Source organism: Triplophysa dalaica, chromosome 2, assembly GCF_015846415.1.
Source record: "Triplophysa dalaica isolate WHDGS20190420 chromosome 2, ASM1584641v1, whole genome shotgun sequence".
NCBI lineage: Eukaryota > Metazoa > Chordata > Actinopteri > Cypriniformes > Nemacheilidae > Triplophysa > Triplophysa dalaica.
The window spans coordinates 11,509,709-11,527,566 of NC_079543.1; the positions used below are offsets into that span (position 1 = coordinate 11,509,709).

General features: G+C 36.2%; 2 protein-coding genes across 2 annotated transcripts; one reads left to right on the forward strand and one right to left on the reverse strand.

Annotated features, from left to right (window-relative positions):
- Positions 1–230: 230 nt before the first annotated feature.
- Positions 231–9,917, reverse strand: cep44 (centrosomal protein 44). The gene is made up of 11 exons (XM_056735412.1): positions 9,812–9,917; positions 9,503–9,593; positions 5,495–5,642; positions 2,996–3,142; positions 2,813–2,914; positions 1,666–1,830; positions 1,373–1,585; positions 1,008–1,068; positions 824–918; positions 693–727; positions 231–525 (listed from the first exon to the last, which is right to left on the reverse strand). Exons 2-11 carry the CDS (start codon positions 9,589–9,591, stop codon positions 477–479), a joined length of 1,104 nt encoding a protein of 367 aa, XP_056591390.1. The 5' UTR covers positions 9,592–9,593; positions 9,812–9,917; the 3' UTR covers positions 231–476.
- A 245-nt stretch (positions 9,918–10,162) lies between these two features.
- Positions 10,163–16,582, forward strand: fbxo8 (F-box protein 8). The gene is made up of 6 exons (XM_056740094.1): positions 10,163–10,402; positions 12,131–12,479; positions 12,631–12,757; positions 13,224–13,342; positions 13,472–13,668; positions 14,715–16,582. Exons 2-6 carry the CDS (start codon positions 12,139–12,141, stop codon positions 14,900–14,902), a joined length of 972 nt encoding a protein of 323 aa, XP_056596072.1. The 5' UTR covers positions 10,163–10,402; positions 12,131–12,138; the 3' UTR covers positions 14,903–16,582.
- The last annotated feature ends 1,276 nt before the right edge of the window (positions 16,583–17,858 follow it).

Consider the following 17,858-nt stretch of genomic DNA (forward strand, 5'->3'; position numbering starts at 1 on the left):
TGAAGACTGTCAGAAAAATCTGTTTGCGTAGTAGTTTAGGAGGAAAGATTAAGTATTATTTTGCATTGAAAAAGTTACACACCCTTAACCCTGTTTTACCCTAGAGTGTGCCTGACAAAGCAGTTTATGGGAAAATTGAGTATTAGGTTTCTTTGAATTCCACAACAATTTTACACTATAAACCATAACAAACACATGACTTCCATATTAACACACAGAGACAGCACCAAGCAATTAAACACTTTTTTTATCTAATGTAAGTTCACAGCTGTTGGAAACGGCTAAACAGATTTAGATTCTTGTCAGACTGTAATATACAGGAACAGACCTTAGAGGGCGCCACAGACTCATTTACTTTCAAATTTGACTTGAGTTCCACTGACATCTAGAGGATAAGGCACATACTACTCAATAATATATTGTAACAGAAGAAACAGTCTGAAGGCATATAAAGACAAGTTTAGACAGTGAACAATTCACATTGTCGGCTCTATATTTTGCAGAATGTCAGATGTATCCTTCATCCTAAAACATGAAGAAAAATATGTTCGTCCATTGTATGTTTTGCAAATTTTATGTACTGTTATATAGAGACATGCAACATGCTTCTATTTTTTATACATTCGGGTAAATTTTCGTTATTTTTTTTACAATTTATTGAGAAAGGAAATAAAATAGATGTCAACACTTACATGTTAACTATTCTCTCCAGACGTTCTTTAATATTCTTAAAATGAGAAGAAAAAATAAATAGTAGAAATTAAACGATTTGCATGAAGAATACCCTCACATTTCAAATGATGAAAGATGGATGGATGCTCACCTCTTGACCTGTTTGAGGAGGACCGCCTGGAGTGGGTCCAGTACCACTCAGATCAGATGGTGGTTGGATCTTAGTGGAAAAGCAGCTTGAAGGCCCTATTGAGATAGATGCAAAGTCAAACAATTTTAGATTTAAGTAATACATTTTTTTTAAATAATATTAAAACATTTGAAGCTAGACATACCTGTGTCCTCTTTGATTTCACCCCTGTCTATATTGAGATTAAAATCTCGATTTCCTGAACTCTATGGAATGGAGAAAATGTTGTCAGCATCAAATACCACATACACTGTTGATGAAATGTCACGTCTTATTTAAAAAAGACTACTTCTCAAAAGATGCAATGTCAGCTTTCCATTAAAACACAAAATAAGTTACTCATGTAGAAACTGAACCATTATGGTGTTTGATTACTACAAAAACCCTGTTCTCTTAACAGGTTTTCATCACGTAATTCAAGAATAACCATCAAAGTGTTTTTCGGGACAATGCAACACTAGGCCTCTATTTCAATATAAACAGTTCCAAACAGATGTTAAACTCTCGAACCTGTGCCGAGGTCAGCGCTAGCCTGGTCTCCAGCAGCAACACTCGACTCTCCAAGTTCTCCCATCGGCTGCTCTCGATGACAATCTTGCCAGCCATGCTTTTCTCCAGGGCATGTATCCTGTGTTCCATGAAGGCCAGTCGCTGCTCAAGTCTGCTGACAGTATCCAGAAGCCTAGCCTCCACCCCAGCCAGCATGCTTTCTAAAACACATTTCTGAAGAGACGACGTGTGTGAGAGTGCATTGAACGAGGTCAGAAAGGTTTGCACAAGAATGTGTGTGTGTATATTCTCACATCAGAATCACTAGGTTCAGGCAAATCCTGAAAAGGCTCGTTGTCTGTTGGGCTCTTTTCTGTTTCCTGTTCCTGTTGAGGCAGCTCATCTGAGGAGAATATGATCCGTGTTGGTATTGAGCTGGTGCCAAGGTGCCTTTCCACAAGTGGCTGTTTCTGAAGAACCTGAGAGGGAAAGAAGTAATAATAATACATGATGTTTAATATTCATTTAATGGCTAGAGGAATGCATTAGCATGACAGGTTTACAAGCTGAATTCAAAGTGCTTAAAAATGTACTATACACTCACCTAAAGGGTTATTAGGAACACCATACTAATACTGTGTTTGACCCCCTTTCGCCTTCAGAACTGCCTTAATTCTACGTAGCATTGATTCAACAAGGTGCTGAAAGCATTCTTTAGAAATGTTGGCCCATATTGATAGGATAGCATCTTACAGTTGATGGAGATTTGTGGGATGCACGAAGCTCCCGTTCCACCACATCCCAAAGATGCTCTATTGGGTTGAGATCTGGTGACTGTGGGGGCCATTTTAGTACAGTGAACTCATTGTCATGTTCAAGAAACTAATTTGAAATGATTCAAGCTTTGTGACATGGTGCATTATCCTGCTGGAAGTAGCTATCAGAGGATGGGTACATGGTGGTCATAAAGGGATGGGCATGGTCAGAAACAATGCTCAGGTAGGCCGTGGCATTTAAACAATGCCCAATTGGCACTAACGGGCCTAAAGTGTGCCAAGAAAACATCCCCCACACCATTACACCACCACCATAATTGCATTAATGAGAAATTGAACAGGTGTTCCTAATAATCCTTTAGGTGGGTGTAGTTGCATTCTATAAATATATATTTCAGTAACATTATCAATTGTAAAAATAATCAAATAAATAAAGATTTAGGATATGTCATAAATAAAACAGAATACTGAAGTCGTACTTATTTTCAATTTGAAAATACAGACTTAATATTATGTTTTGTATTTTGGGTATTTCTAAAAAAAAAAATCATGGACATATGATCTTTGGGACTGAGCTATAAGATACTCCTGCCGAAAAAAGCATAAAAAAAGGAATGTTTTTTGTTCAAGGAAATGCGCAACTGTTCAACTGTTGTGTGTATTTTACAGATAATTAAACACTTACCTTCAAGCCTATTAAATCCAGCGAGTCAATCTCGACAGGAGGGTTATTATCATTTTTAACACAGCTCTTCAACTGAGACCTTTTCTTTGGTTTATTGACAAGCTGCAAGAGAAAACAAATACATGTTGTGTCTGCAAATCGACTAATAAACAAAAAAGCAAAAACAGCTTTGAGATATAGTACCCTGCTTTCTTTAGTGAGTTCTTTGTGTTTGTTTATCACAAGGCCAATGACATCGCAGAGAATGGAGACTTTCCTCTCAGCAAAGCCAGACTGAAGGAACTGTTGCTTGTTCAGGAGGGGTTTATAGCTGAAAATATCTCGCAAGACCTACAAGAAAATTCAAATCAAATGAAAATACAGAAAAGCAGTCAGTGTTTGCCTTGAAATTAAAGATGTTCTCTTTGGTTTTTGACCAGACGGCTTCTTAAAGGTCTAGAGTGGGATTTATAGTGGCCAGTAGCGGTGAGTTTGAGAATTGCAACCAATCTCTCAGTCATCTCCTCACTCCTCCCTTATAAAACATGACGGTGGCCACCGCAGTACAAAAAGATCTCGTCGGCTGCGACAGCATGTCTTCTCTAGTTGATGCAGGTAAGTGGTCATGTGGGCATTAGAAAGACTGTAGAAAGAGCGATGTCTTATTTATTAGATGAAATAAAGGGTCTGTTGATTTTAAGTATAAAAAGAAGAATAAAAGTCTGGATCTAATTAATATTATAAAGACTTTCCCGCAGGGATGCATTAGGACCCGCGGTACTAAAGGTATGTTTATACTCGAGCGTCAGACCTACACCGTAGCCTAGGTGTTGTTTTTCATTTATACTTCTACATCAGGGTTCCTCAAATCTTACCCAGGAGGGCCGGAGCACTGCAGATTTTAGCTCCAGCCCTGATCAAACACACCCGAGCAAGCTGATCAAGTTGTTCAGTAATCACTAGAAAATCACAGGTATGCAAGTTTGATCAGGGTTGGAGCTAAACTCTACAGTGCTCCGGCCTTCCAGGGTAAGATTTGAGGAACCCTGTTCTACGTCATTGTCCTTCTACGTCATTGCTTTTTCTACGTTATTACTCAGTTGAGAAGCATTAGCAGTGATAGCGGCAAGTAAATAGTCACTTTTGTTGCCGATTTGAGATGTTTCATACAGAAGCACAAATATTTTACATAAATAATTAAACATGTCTCTATCAGTTTTTTGACCCAAGGGAGGGGTTTAAACAGACCAATCCCAGAGCTTACAGTTCGCGCAGGGTCAATGCGTTGTTCCATTTTTGGCTACGGCGTAGTCCCGACGCTCAAGTATAAACTGAATTTAAGGCTTTTAGCGGAGATACACGTAGTCATCCAAGGAGATACTTTCCAGCACAGACACGTTGGAGAGAAAAATTGTCTAAAAATCAGTTCCCAAGGAGATTGCTTTGATTCAGATCTGAACAGGTTTGAAATGACGAGAGGGTTAGTAGATGAAGATTGAATTTTTCATTTTCGGGTAAATTGTCCATTTAAGGTCTCACACTGAGGTGCTATTTACACAGTATTGAAGGAGTTCCTATCTATTCTGGGCACCTATTGTATATATATAATGTATATATACTGTAGTACACAGTAGTTTTCCCTTTAGGTGGATTTAAGCCAGAAAATTTAGGAATTTCTAGAATGGGGGGAATAAAACCTCCAAGAATAATCACAGGATCAAGACTAACAGTAACAAAAGCTGTAAAAAAGACAAATGGCAAAAAATAAGATAGAACTGCTAAACGCTGCCTTCCTGTTACAACATCTCTAATTTTTAGCAAATGCCACCAAGGCCCCCTGCTGTCTTTTAAGTTACATGACGGGACCACAGTCTCTCTCCAGAACATGTCACGTGAGCTTCAGATAATCCTGGGACGAGGGCCAGAACTCTTTTAGAACAGCATGAAAGGTCAATGAACAGGAGGAAGTGCAGAAAGACAGAGCTGCGCTTCAGTCCCGCGGCCAAACATCCTGAATCGGCTTTGGGTTAATCTGAGATCATACGATTTGGACCAACATGAAGGCCAGCCTCTCTTTTTCTATTCTCTCACTGCAGGAGATGTGAGCAAAAAACGTAATTATTCACCGCTGGGCTGCCTATAGTTGAGCGGCTGAGTGCTATGCTGGAGAGCGGAGTTACAGATGCTTCAAATCGCGGAGCTCTGGCGAGACCTGCTTTTCTGATGTGGGAGATAAATCTCCCAGATTATTGACAATGCTTATGAACACAAAGGCTAGTGTTGTAGATTTCAATACAAGTAAAATTACTTTTCAAAAGAGTGGCAGCATGGCGTATGTTCAGCTACGGCGATTAACCTCAAATTTTAATTGTTGTGGACACATTTTCATAACTGTCCTCATAACTGAAAGGTTGACTACAGGGCAACTAGGTCTTTTGTCCATTAAAAGCAAGCACCTCCTTAAAACCACTAAGACTTGAATTAAAACTGTGAACCATATTGAAATCAATTTTAAAAAAGGGCTGTCCTTTAAGGCATTTTAAAAAAGAGAGCTCAAAAATCCAAAAGTGGATGAATATTTTAGAGTCAGTAAAAATTCCTGAAGTTCTTCATTGCTCCATTGTTTACCTCACTACTGTAAAATGCAAAAGGCTTACATTTAAAATGTACATCATCATAGAAAATACAAAGATCGCAGCTCACCTTGTAGACATTCTCTATAAATCGTAGATCATTCATTCCGGTTAGTTCCACCCCATAATCAACCAGGTGCTCTGCGACAGAGGCAGAATAGGAAGATAAAGCATAGCTTACTAGAGGAAGACATGCTGAAGGATCCCCCACGGCCAATCTGAAATATTCAAACACAATATTAAACTATGAAACACTGCTGTTGATTTTTAGCACATTTATCCAATATCACAATAATTGACAAATACAGTCAAAAGGTTTTATTTAGAACATGGCAGCAACAAAAAGTGTCTTAGATTGTCTGCAAGCCATCACCAAGTGTGTCGTGCTGGGGACAAATTAAGTCATCTTTCTGGATCATCCCCAGCATATACAAGCCAAATGGGTCTGTCTTTCCAAGGGGAATGCTCTGTTTGATACATCACACATCAAAACCTCATCACTGAGCATCTGATATGCAGCTTGTGATTCCTCGTGGAGAAATAGAGCTGGTTTATGTAAAGCCTGTTTACAAAATGGCTCCGTACTGGAGGGACAAATCTTTAATTCTCAAACTTCAAAACAAAATATGGGACATGAAACACTGGAAGAGCCGCTTTGTGGATGTTTATATGAGTTAACATTTTTGAACCCTCAGCCAGAAGGGGGTTGGCTTCTAATGAATTACATCCATACATGAATTACAGCATATATCCTCTCTGCTGTGCTGAGCCTGACTGCATGTGAAAATGTATTCAGAAGAGCTATAAATTTAGAAAGTCTGGGCCGAGTACAAAGAAGAACTAAAAAATTAGTGATGGGAATGAACTGCTTTTACAGTATAGATGTTTTGCCAATAACACTGTCTTCAATATATTTAGATTTTTGTGAAGATGTTGATTGAATTATAGATAAAAATCTAAGAAAAATTAAAAATTTCTTAAACACCAGCTTGGTGAAAATCTGTTTTTATGTTGTGTAATGTTTAAGTTGTGCTTTAATATGGAAATAATTTGAAACTTCATCAATCAACCCTCTTGCTGAGTATTAATCTCTGCAATTTACTCAAGAGAGTCCTAAAAATGTCCCCTGTTGTCTACTTCACATGCAAGTTGTAACCGGACACTTCACGCAGTTGACCACGTGGAGCAGGCAGTCCAAACGGTTGTGACTCACTGAAAACCAGGATTCATTTGCATATCCATCAGCCACAGTAAATTAAGCAAGGGTGCAGAGATACATTCAAGCTATTTCAAAACAGAAATAACGTTTTTTTTATTTTTTTTAACTGGACTTCAAGAAATTAAATGGGTGATTCTCACGAAACCACTGAAACATCATGGCAGTAAAGATTCGAATTATTAAAACATACAATTCGGTAACACAAAACATTAGCATAATAAAGATAATTGTGTTCCCTACCTTGGAAGAAACATACATTTTACTTAGGAATTAATTATATAAGTATTTTATTGCTTTTACTGATAAAATTCTCAAAACTGTAACGCGTCCCGATTTGTCTGAATGCATTATGTGTTGTAATTAAAAAATATACAAATTTAAATATTCTGAAAAAAAATTGGATGTTCTACTAGTCATTCACAAATTAAAAAAGAATTATTGAAAGTATGTTCACGTATAATAAAAATTAAGAAATAGTGGAAGAAAGAGATGTCCAGGACTGATATTCTCATCCTTCGTTACATTTTTTAAAGACTGTTTTTAAACAACAAATATATTTACATTAAGTTTGATTTTATGTAAAGAAACACATCTACTAGTACCTTTCAGATGTTAATAAATTACTTTAGATTTTTAATTAAAAACTAAAACTATTGTCTGCATGACTTTTTCTGAATGAATTTTTTTCTCATTACCAATGCAGGTAGTTTTTTGTATAATATTCTTTTAAATAATGTCCTTTTATGTATGATTGATAAAAACTGGCTTCGGCATCATGGCCTCGCTTATTTTTAGCAAAACATGCTATGAGATTGACAGTCTTAAATGCTTACGGTAATGAGAATTGTTAAGGCCTTTTCTTTAAAAAAAAAAAATTGTTACAGTTTTTTACAATTGCTACGAGAATTTTTTCAATTCTTCAATTGTTTATATTTGTGTATTTGTAGTAAATATTTCCTTTTTTCCACACTCAAAGTGAAATTTATGACAGTACAAATACATTTTGAAGTGACTCTTCCGGGTTATATATACCTCCAACAACATTTGTAAGTTTGATGTTGACTTTATACGGTGATATCACATTCACTATTTATCAAATAAAATTTATTTTTTTCTTTTCAATATATGTAATTTAGGAAGGAGATCCCTCACAAAAGGTTCATTTTACGGTGATGTTCTGTCCCTCACTATACAAGGTGTAAATATAGTCTATGGCTGTTCTATATATTTGCATAACTTCAATTTGATTTTTCTCATTAGCAATGGAATTAAATACAGGTGATATATTTGTGTTCAGCTGTTCACATTGACTTTAGCCTAGGCTTAGAACATGATGTTATCTGTTCTGACAAAAAGTGTGAAAGCATTTGGTCTTGGTTGAGCTTGTGTTTTGAAGAAGTTAAAGCATTTTAAATTTGTGTTAAATTTATGCATTTTGTGTCAAAGCAACAAGAAATGTGTTTTGTATTGCCAACTCAGCTAGGTGATGTGATAACTATGTTAAGACTTTAGGAAAAATGTTAAACTAGTATTGGAATAATTTTCATAGCAGTTGTAAAAAAACTGTAATCTGTCAGTAAAAGTTTTTTAATTTATGCCTTTAAACATGTCATACCTTGTCATACATGAATTTTAAGGGAATTTGTTGATACAAGTGTTTTTATCACATTTGACATCTTGAAACCAAGATTTTGTGAGAATCACCCAAATGATCAACTACAGTGCCCCTGATTCACAACCTCCATGGCAATTTTCTCAATATTTAGATTTTTTTGCACTCTCAGATGTAAACATCTCAATTTCAAAAAATTGACCCATGAGACTGTTTTTGTTGTCCAGGGTCACATATAAATAATTTGGATAAATTACACTGAACATTTATTTTAAAACAGTTTTTGGTACAATTGTACTACAATTGTAATACCACTGCTTAAACACAATAACAAAGCAAGATAATTAGATTGAGGAAAATTTTAAAACAGTAATTAATACATAATTTTTTATTCAGTTCTATGCAACAGAATCACATGTAAGATTTTTACCATTAACTAATATTATATACATTATCTAAACAATGTAAAATTCTAGAACAGTGCTACCCAAACTGTGGGCCGTGACCCCAGGTGGGCCATAACTGTGCTGCAGGGGACGTGGCTTAGACTAATTATTTTTTCAAATATTTATTTTTTTCGAATAAATAATATCTTGAACTTACAATGCAGCTTCTGTTACACATTTTGATGCCATTTGAAAAAAGTATGCAGTGTTGCAGATTCAAATGTAACATATTTATTATAATCTTCATCACCTATGATTAGCAAATGTGGTAGCCGATATAAATACTGTAGTATTGTACTATATTATTATATACTTTTATTTACAATAGTAAAGATAAGTTGACAAACTCCATAGCATAGTCCCCAGGGGTGGTTGGGATAAGCAGTTAAGCCAAGGTCTCGCTAAAAAGAAATGGGGTCTGCATTGTGGTGGGTTGGAAAATATTGCAGGCCCTGGATTTGTTAAGTCCTCATTTTAATGTATCTAATGGTGAACACTCACCAAATTCCAACGATCACCAAATAAAGGCCTATCAAAACGGAGTTCACATACTCTCTAGGATTTCCGGCACAGGCCAGAAGCAATAATACCTAACAAATGGAGAAGGGATGGCTCTTCATAAAATAGTAACGTTAACTTATTTTATTCTCGTGTGCCCATTTATAGGGAATATGTGCCACTATTATAATATCATATATATGTATGTAAACTAAGCATTAAACAGTTACAATACGTATGAATATATAAGTGTTGTTAAACAATTGCGAAATTCACAGCGTGATTTTCATCATGGTTTAATACCTTTGATAGTCCACTTCCTTTGGATACTTCAGAGAACGTAGACACGCTTCTAGTTTTCTTAGACATCCTTTCAGATCACCCGTGGCCATATCTGTTATTTCATCAGAAGTAAATTATTAATTACATTATTAATAACTATGTTTATTGACTTTAGATCCTTTAGAGACCTTTAGAGACAACGGCACGCATAGCATAGTAAAGTTACAAATGTACAGGTTAGTTTTATTACATTCTATTTACATGCTTTAGTACAATTGTTCTGTTTCTTATATGATGAACGTGAATCAATACTATAAAGGTATATCTTACCTGAAAGTGGTTCTTATGCTTATAGCTAAACAAAATGTTATGCATGCATCGCTTTTGTTTTTGGCGCTGGATGTTGCGTATTTGTTATGATTGGTTTCTATGCAGGAGGGAATCGAGTATTTTACAACTGCACATTCACGCTTTTTACCAAGATTTAACCAATTATAGTGTTCGCGCAAACATAACACCCGGGTTTAATAAACTGACAATGATATATAATTACTTTTGTTGTGAATACAATTTTTATTTAACAAACATGATGAAGGCTTTTTCATCGAAAGTGCAGCTATTCTTCGCTGTGTTTCTTTTACTCTGAGAGCGTTGCGTCACTTCCACTGAAAACAAGAAACGTCAGCCTGGCCAAAGTGTAACAGGAGGCGGAGAGAGAGACAGGAGGAGCGAAGGGGCAGATGAATGATACTGTCACAGAGCTGTTTCACCTCGATCAGCTGCAGGTTTCAGCTTTGAAGTTGTTAAGATGGTTGTCCTGTGCTCCTTTTAAATAACCGAGATAATTTCATCCTCAAGGCTGTGGAAGATTAGGAAGTCATTTCGTCGCGGCGGCGGGAGAAGTATTTCATATACACAGAGGTGGGTGGTGGTGCTTTTAGAGTCGATGTTGGGAAAAATAAAAACAAAACTGGTTGATGCGTCATGTGGGTCAGCAGCCAATCACAGTTTGAGTATGTGCGCTAATTCGTCATGCTAACCAATCGTTTTAGAGCGAGGCGGTACTTTGTGCCTCAGCCAAACATGATGGCGTATCTTATTATTAGAAAATATTAGCTGTAGAAAACGAGGATGTATTATTCAATGAAACTATTTGGTAGAGTTAACTGATAAATACTATAATTATATGTCTAATACGTCATAGCTGATAATACATATTTTATGTGAATCGTCGGAAAAGTTTTCCTTTGTTATAGCAGAATTGTAACATGCAAATATTCGAAAAAGTAGACCGAACAATAAGGTCAGGGTTAAAGAATGCTAAAAGTAGTTTTTGTGTTATCCAGTGACCTAAAATATACTCTTAACGCTTTTTAAACAGTATATTGTGCTGACATCTTTATTGTTCTTACCATCTTGTCAAATAAAAACAAACAGTTTTTGTCAGGATTCACACATGTATATAGATGCCAGACCTGTTCACTTTCACTTTTGAAAGTGAATATTTGCATAAAATGCACCCGTTGAAAGATAAATTAGAACATGTTATATTTACATTGTCCACATGGTAATGTAAGGCATGTTAAAAATGAACTGCATCTGCCCATAGGCAGAGCAGAAAGAAATTATTTTTAAGAGTTCATTGACCTCATTCTGTGTTTGAGGGAGGTCTTAAAATTCCCAAGCTCCTCTTAAATATAACCAAAGAACAGGTGCCACAGCATTACGTCAGTTAGGTCCTATCATGTGAAAAACTAGTTTGAATGTGAAATGCTGTCAGTTAAGAGACTCTGTGACAAGGAGAGCAGCCACAGAGCATTCAAGAGTACATTAAAGATGTAAATGACAAGCCTGGCTCCCAGATTGAGGCAGGTTTTAGAGAGTGAGGCCCTTGGAGGGAGTCAGACAGGGCCACATAAAAAGGCTTAATGCATATCTCTGAGACAGGATTAGTGCTACTGCAGTGGAGATAAAGCTACCATCAGGGCTTTTATTTCCCAGCCGTCTACTGCACACAAGCACTAAAACACTGCGATTTGTTAATAATTTAGATAACTTAATAGAAGTTCTAGTTATCTAATTCAAAAATAAAGTGCCGACTGAGAGCCTAAAGCTTTAGGATTACTCTGGTTGAGTTTATAGAAACAGAAGGCCAAAGGATAAATGGTTCATAAAGTGATACGTGATACTATCCTTTAATAACACATAAAATACAAGATATTATACAATCTAGAAAATGCTCCCTGTATGACTGATCCAGTAAACGCAGGACTGGGTAGAGCGATGTTTCAGACTGCTGAGATTTCGTCAGCGTTAACTGCTTCAAATGGATTTGTTACATGAGAAATCAAAGGCAGGAACTGACTTAAGACTTAATTCTTAGGAATAGAAGAGTTAGGTATGTGTAACATATTTGACTGTTTTAATAGTCACACTTATCATAGGTATTATTGCCAAGCGGGTCATTTCCTGTTGCTGGTTTATAGCCAAGATGGAGCAAGATTTTACTTATCCATACATCCATTGATAAGAACAAGAGGCCTTACCAGAGATCTTCAGACAGAATACTAACTACACAAATTCTAAATACAGTTTTTACACCAAACTCCTACAAGATAACAATTCTGACTCAAATCTGAATTTCTGCAGATCTGCAGATGGGTCAGGCTCTGTGGAGGGTGGTTAGGAACCAGCAGCTGCAGCAGCAGTACAGTGAACAGTATTATCTCCAGCGGGAAAGAGAACGGATCCGAAGGGCAGGGCCCTCACTGGCTGATCCACTGGAGCAGCGCCACACACCCCAGTGCCAGGTACCTGGCACTGACATCAGTCACCTACTGCGTGTCCGCAAGGGCAAAGATGAACATGGCTTCATCGACCTTGAGATGCTGCCCCCCGAACTCAGCATCACTATCCTCTCCTATTTGAATGCTACCGACCTGTGCCTGGCCTCCTGTGTATGGCAGGACTTGGGCAATGATGAGTACCTGTGGCAGGGGTAAGTAACATGCTGTTACACTGCACAAAAGTACATTTTATAAAAGAAAATAAACAGATGAATGTTTATGATAGATTTATGCATTTATCATTAAGTAGGGAATGCTTCTTATGTTTCAATTTTTCACCTGGAGTTGCTTGTTTGTTTCTAGCTTGTGCAAGTCCACTTGGGGTCACTGTTCCATATACAACCGAAGGCTCCCACCTGGATTTTCCTATAGAAAGCTTTACATGGAGTTAGATGAAGGAAGTCTAACCTTCAACGCCAACCTGCAAGAGGTACTTGCTTTTGTTTTGTCTTGCCACGCCACACTAATGTCTCTATTACGTGGAATCATATTCACAATATGCTTCGGGAATAAATTATTATAATTGACTATTACCTGCTCTACCCTCTTAACATTCATATAACCCGGCACTTCTCATACTAAAGATTAAATACAGTATATTATTTGTACAGGTTTACCTTGAATGAATTAGGGTACATGACACGCCGCTAGATTAAAATGAAATTGATGGGTTTTCTCTCATGCAAGTTGCACTTTCTGTCCAAAGGTGCATCTGAATGTCTTTGACTCCCTATCATCCATGTCTTAGGTTAGATTAGCAAAGCTTTAGTTGTCCACTTAAAAGACATGCGATATCCTTGCTCTGGACTAAACCGTGGTGTCTGGCAAAAAGTGTGCCCCTTCCTTCTCTTTTTCCTAATCCCCACACCCTGTTTTATGTGGGCTCTTTCATTCAGGGTATCAGTTACTTCATGTTCAGAGGCATTCTGGTGGACCACCCGAAAGAAATTGCCAAGTTTATATTCTGTACCAGAATGCTAAACTGGAAGATGCTGCAGGTTTATCTTGATGAACGGTTCGTTATTTTTCTTTGGATTTTTGCTACATTAAGTGTATTAGCTGTGATTCATTTAAATTTGTTGCATTCAAATTTGTGTTGCTTTAATTAATAATGTCTATGCGCTGGGTTGATGTGTTTTTGCAGACGGGATGTCTTGGATGAGCTAGTCACACTTCATAATTTTAGAAACCAGTTCCTCCCTAATGCACTGAGGGACTTCTTCAGGCACATCCATGCTCCGGAGGAGAGGGGCGAGTACCTGGAAACCCTAATCACCAAGTTCTCTCATCGCTTCTGCGCCTGCAACCCCACTCTTGTGCAGGATGTGGGCCTAAGTCCTGGTGAGTTCAGACCAGTCCTAAAATATCCCAGATCAGCACTTATATAGAATAATATGATCTACTCAGTTCTTGTTACACCTAGTTCACTGACTGTTTTGACTAGTTTTCAAAGTTTACAGCTGCTCATATGTAATGTCAGATTTTTGCCACAAGCAAAAATTGAAGCTGAAATACTGGTTCCTTGATTGGTAGAAGCAAATCACAAACTGTACTAGGATAAGAGCTGTAATGTGTTGGTCTCAATCCTCTGGTAAAGGGTCTTTATGATGTTGTCCTTGTATGGAGAAAGATGTGAGAATTTTCCTCCTGTAGTACTTGTACTTGAAGACTGTTATTTGCCTCTAAAGCCAAGCTAAGCCCTCTGGCTTAAACTGTTAGTGTTGTAAATTACTGATAAAGCTCACCTCTTAGGCCAAAATCTCACATTATTGTCCACTAACATAAGTGTTTATTCACATGATTGATTTTTCTAATTCTTCAGATTCTCATCATGGTGTAAGAAGGCATATTCAAGGGATACTCCACCCAAAAATTGTAATTTGCCCCGCCCAAGCTGTTCCAAACCTGTATTCATTTATTTGTACTTTAGAATACAAAGAAAGATGTTTGGAAACATTGTTAGCAACTGACAGTTCTGGGACATCATTAAATACCATAGCAGGAAAATGCAAAATGCTAGTCGAAGGTGCCCTAGAACTGTTCGCTTACCTAAGTTCTTTAAAATATCAGATTTTGTCATCAACAACAACAAAAAGACACATGCTTATTCCTACTATGGTTGTCAATGATGTTCGAGAAATCTCAGTTGCTAACATTTTTCCAAGTATCTTTTTTGTGTTCATCAGAACGAAGAAATTTATACAGGTATGGAACAACTTGAGGATGAGTTAATGGTGACAGAAGTTTCATTTTTGTGTGGAGCATCCCTTTAACCTTTAGTTAGTTTTTTGATACAGCTATGAAAGCCTGTAAAACGTTAGTAGTAAGTAGTTACAATGTAAGGTCTAACCAGATAAAGAACACACCTTTCTTTTCTTGTTTTGCAGACGCAGTGTACGTTCTGTGCTACTCCCTCATCCTTCTCTCCATCGACCTCACCAGCCCTCACGTAAAGAACAAGATGTCCAAAAGAGAATTTATCCGAAACACACGACGGGCAGCTCAGAACATCAGCGAAGACTTTGTAGGCCACCTCTATGACAACATCTATCTGATCGGCCACGTGGCAGCTTAGCCTCGGCCGCGCATGACACAGCTGCCATGTAAAACCTTAGCAACTGCACTAGGAAGAATTTTGTATGATGCTTGGAACAACAACAATGTCAGAACAGTGAAGGTCATTTTAAACCCTTGATATGACGCGCTGAAATACATTGTAAAAGGAGCTTAGGAAAGGAACTGCAGCGATGTGAAGCTTCAACAAAATACGTCAGCTGTTAGCAGGCTAACATTCTAGCAGTGGTAGTGACAAATGTTACCTACCACAAAACACTCAACCATGCAAAACCATGTAGCTAACTGAAGATATATAAAACAAGCTAAGAAGTCAGTTGAATGTGGAATTTACAGGGCTTGCATTATATTAACATGACATCCATTTCTTCCTCATTCTTATATGGAAACCTCTCTTATGAATGTCAGCTTTTTACCATCTTATTTCAAGGAAATTCTTCTCTAGTTCACAAGCCCACTAATCTCTCATCCTGTCAATCATTTTTATTGATTTTTCCCACAATAACCAGAAAACCATTTTGCTCTTGGCTTGGATCTTAATTGTTCCGAAATGAATGATAGCGAAAAAAACTTTATTTTATTCCAATGCACTACATTTTCTTTCCACCCATCTTTTAACACTTTTAAGAGTTATTCAGGAAAGTCTACAGCCACTGTAATATCAAAGCATTTACAGATTACAAAGACACAATTATAATTTTGATAATGAACAAAGTTTTTTTTGTTTTAATTTTGTGTGGTTTCTAGTTTCAGGAGGATTTGTGCATATTCCTTCCGTGGGAAGAGTAAAATACAAGCACTGAATTTTTATTATTTAACATCTGTTGTAAATTTGGTATATTTCTGTTTATCACTCTTTTTTGTTTTTGTTCATTCACTCACCTTCCCAATATTCAAGTGTTTTTGTATAGCAATCACCTAGTATACCATCAGGCTTAAAGAGCTTGGGTAACACAGATTCTCACATTTCATGTTTTGAAAACTCATTTAGGATTTAGACCAAGTGTGTCAATTTTAATGAACATCATGAATTGTTTTACTTTTTCAAATAATCTTCTGAAAGTCAATTTTAGTTACCTGTTTGCTCTGATATTTTTTTGTTCCTTTTATTAAGATTTACCAGAATCGGGTGCCAATAGTCCGGATTAAATACTAAACTAACATATAAACAATAATAAGGAGAATTATTCTCTGCTCTGCATAGTTTAATTTAATGTTGAACATTTTATTTGCACTATGTAAATATTTAAGTAAAGAGATTTATAAACAGTAAATTTTATTTTCAAATATTTTAACTAAGCGTTGTGTTTTTCTCAATAGAGTGAATTACTTTTTGCACTTTTTGGCATATTTACCATGTTAGAACATTAACAAACTGAGCACTTAACAAGCTGTATGATATTTATTTATGATGCTATGCTAACTAAAGTTAGCCTATATAACAATGGATATTGTCGGGCTCAATTTACTGTGATTGTAACAACACATTACAACTGATATCACCCTGATTCTTGTTTTTCATTTTACAATATTAAGCATACATTACATATTTACCTCGCTAATGCAACTCTATTTCAACAAATCTGTATTTTTTTAATATAGATTTCATAACGATAACACTTCTAGATTGTATCAAAAATAATATTTATAAATAAAACTTAAACAATTAATCTGGCATTAATATTTGCATAGCCAAGTGTTTTTGTTTACTGGGTAGGCTATTCTTTTTAATAAAAAAGGAGAAATGCATATATCTAAACAGTTGATCATTGCTGGAAAATGTTTATTATATTAATATCATGAGACTGAAATTAAATTATGCCCCAATTACAATTTAAGGAAAACATCTTTACATGTTATCATCTACCTAAATTCTTGAAAGGACAATAATTTGAACATAAATCAATCGATTTCATACGACACAATTTATTATCTCAAAATGCAAACCGCACTCAGAAAAATGTGACCGTAAACATCGCGTGACTTTTCTGTAGTACATTTAATTTGGGACCGTTTTTTATTTGCTTTGAAAAATATTCGGAAAGGCGATTTTAGTTGTCTTTATGTATAAATAATTAATTTATACGAGAGTTATAGATGTGTCTGTAAAGTAGTCTAACCAATATCAGATGGCTTATAAAGCAGAAGATTTGTTTCTTGTAATAGAGTTTAGTTAATTTAATTACGTTGTCTAATGTCATGAACAAATTAATGGATTAGGTTAAATTATGAAAATAAAATATGTAATTTTAATCGAGTACAAACAAAGCGGAGGTTGTTTATTAAAATAGCAAGTTAATTATAACAGGACATTTTTATGTGACAAGGAATTCAGTTATGCTGGATAAATAAAATGCAACTCTATATTTTCTCTTTGCGCATGAATTTATCAAAGGCTTGTCACTTAAAGCTTGTTTATCTGAGGTGACGTTATGTTTCTCAGGTCTAATGGCAGAGTTTTGGCTATAATTTGGCATGATTGATGAAGTCCTTGCGTTCGCTATGACTGCATTTCATCAATACAACTGGCTGAACGACATAGCGAGCCTCTCTGACGCCTAAAATTGCGTCTGGTCTACCTGACACCCGACATAAAATGAGAAGACCTTGGGATTTTGAAAATATTACGATGTTAAAGATATTTTAGCTTGTAAACTGCTTTAAAAATATAAATGGATAACAACGTTTATAATTCTTGGGTTAAAATCGTCCCATTCTGAAAATGTAAGAACTTCAATTATGTAGCCTACTCTATATTCTATTATCATTCATTTGGAAGTAAAATAACGGTATGAGAGTATAAAGTTCTAGGAGCGTCGTGAGTTGTGAAATTACTATATTTCTTAAAATCAGAAGCTGACTTTAAAGCTGACCTCTACAAGACATCACGAATAACGAGAATGAGAATGAGAGCTCTCATATTAATATTTTAGAAAAGAATCACCAATAATGTTCCT

What these genes read in the sequence shown, in the direction of transcription:
- cep44 (XM_056735412.1), bottom strand. Translation starts at nt 9,591, where the DNA reads ATGGCCACGGGTGATCTGAAAGGATGTCTAAGAAAACTAGAAGCGTGT. An exon ending in TTATAGAGAATGTCTACAAG is followed by an intron (nt 3,143 to 5,494) that starts GTGAGCTGCGAT and finishes ATTTTCTTGTAG; the next exon opens with GTCTTGCGAGATATTTTCAG. An exon ending in CTGGAGAGAATAGTTAACAT is followed by an intron (nt 526 to 692) that starts GTAAGTGTTGAC and finishes TTCATGTTTTAG; the next exon opens with GATGAAGGATACATCTGACA.
- fbxo8 (XM_056740094.1), top strand. Translation starts at nt 12,139, where the DNA reads ATGGGTCAGGCTCTGTGGAGGGTGGTTAGGAACCAGCAGCTGCAGCAG. An exon ending in GATGAGTACCTGTGGCAGGG is followed by an intron (nt 12,480 to 12,630) that starts GTAAGTAACATG and finishes GTTTGTTTCTAG; the next exon opens with CTTGTGCAAGTCCACTTGGG. An exon ending in GGATGTGGGCCTAAGTCCTG is followed by an intron (nt 13,669 to 14,714) that starts GTGAGTTCAGAC and finishes CTTGTTTTGCAG; the next exon opens with ACGCAGTGTACGTTCTGTGC.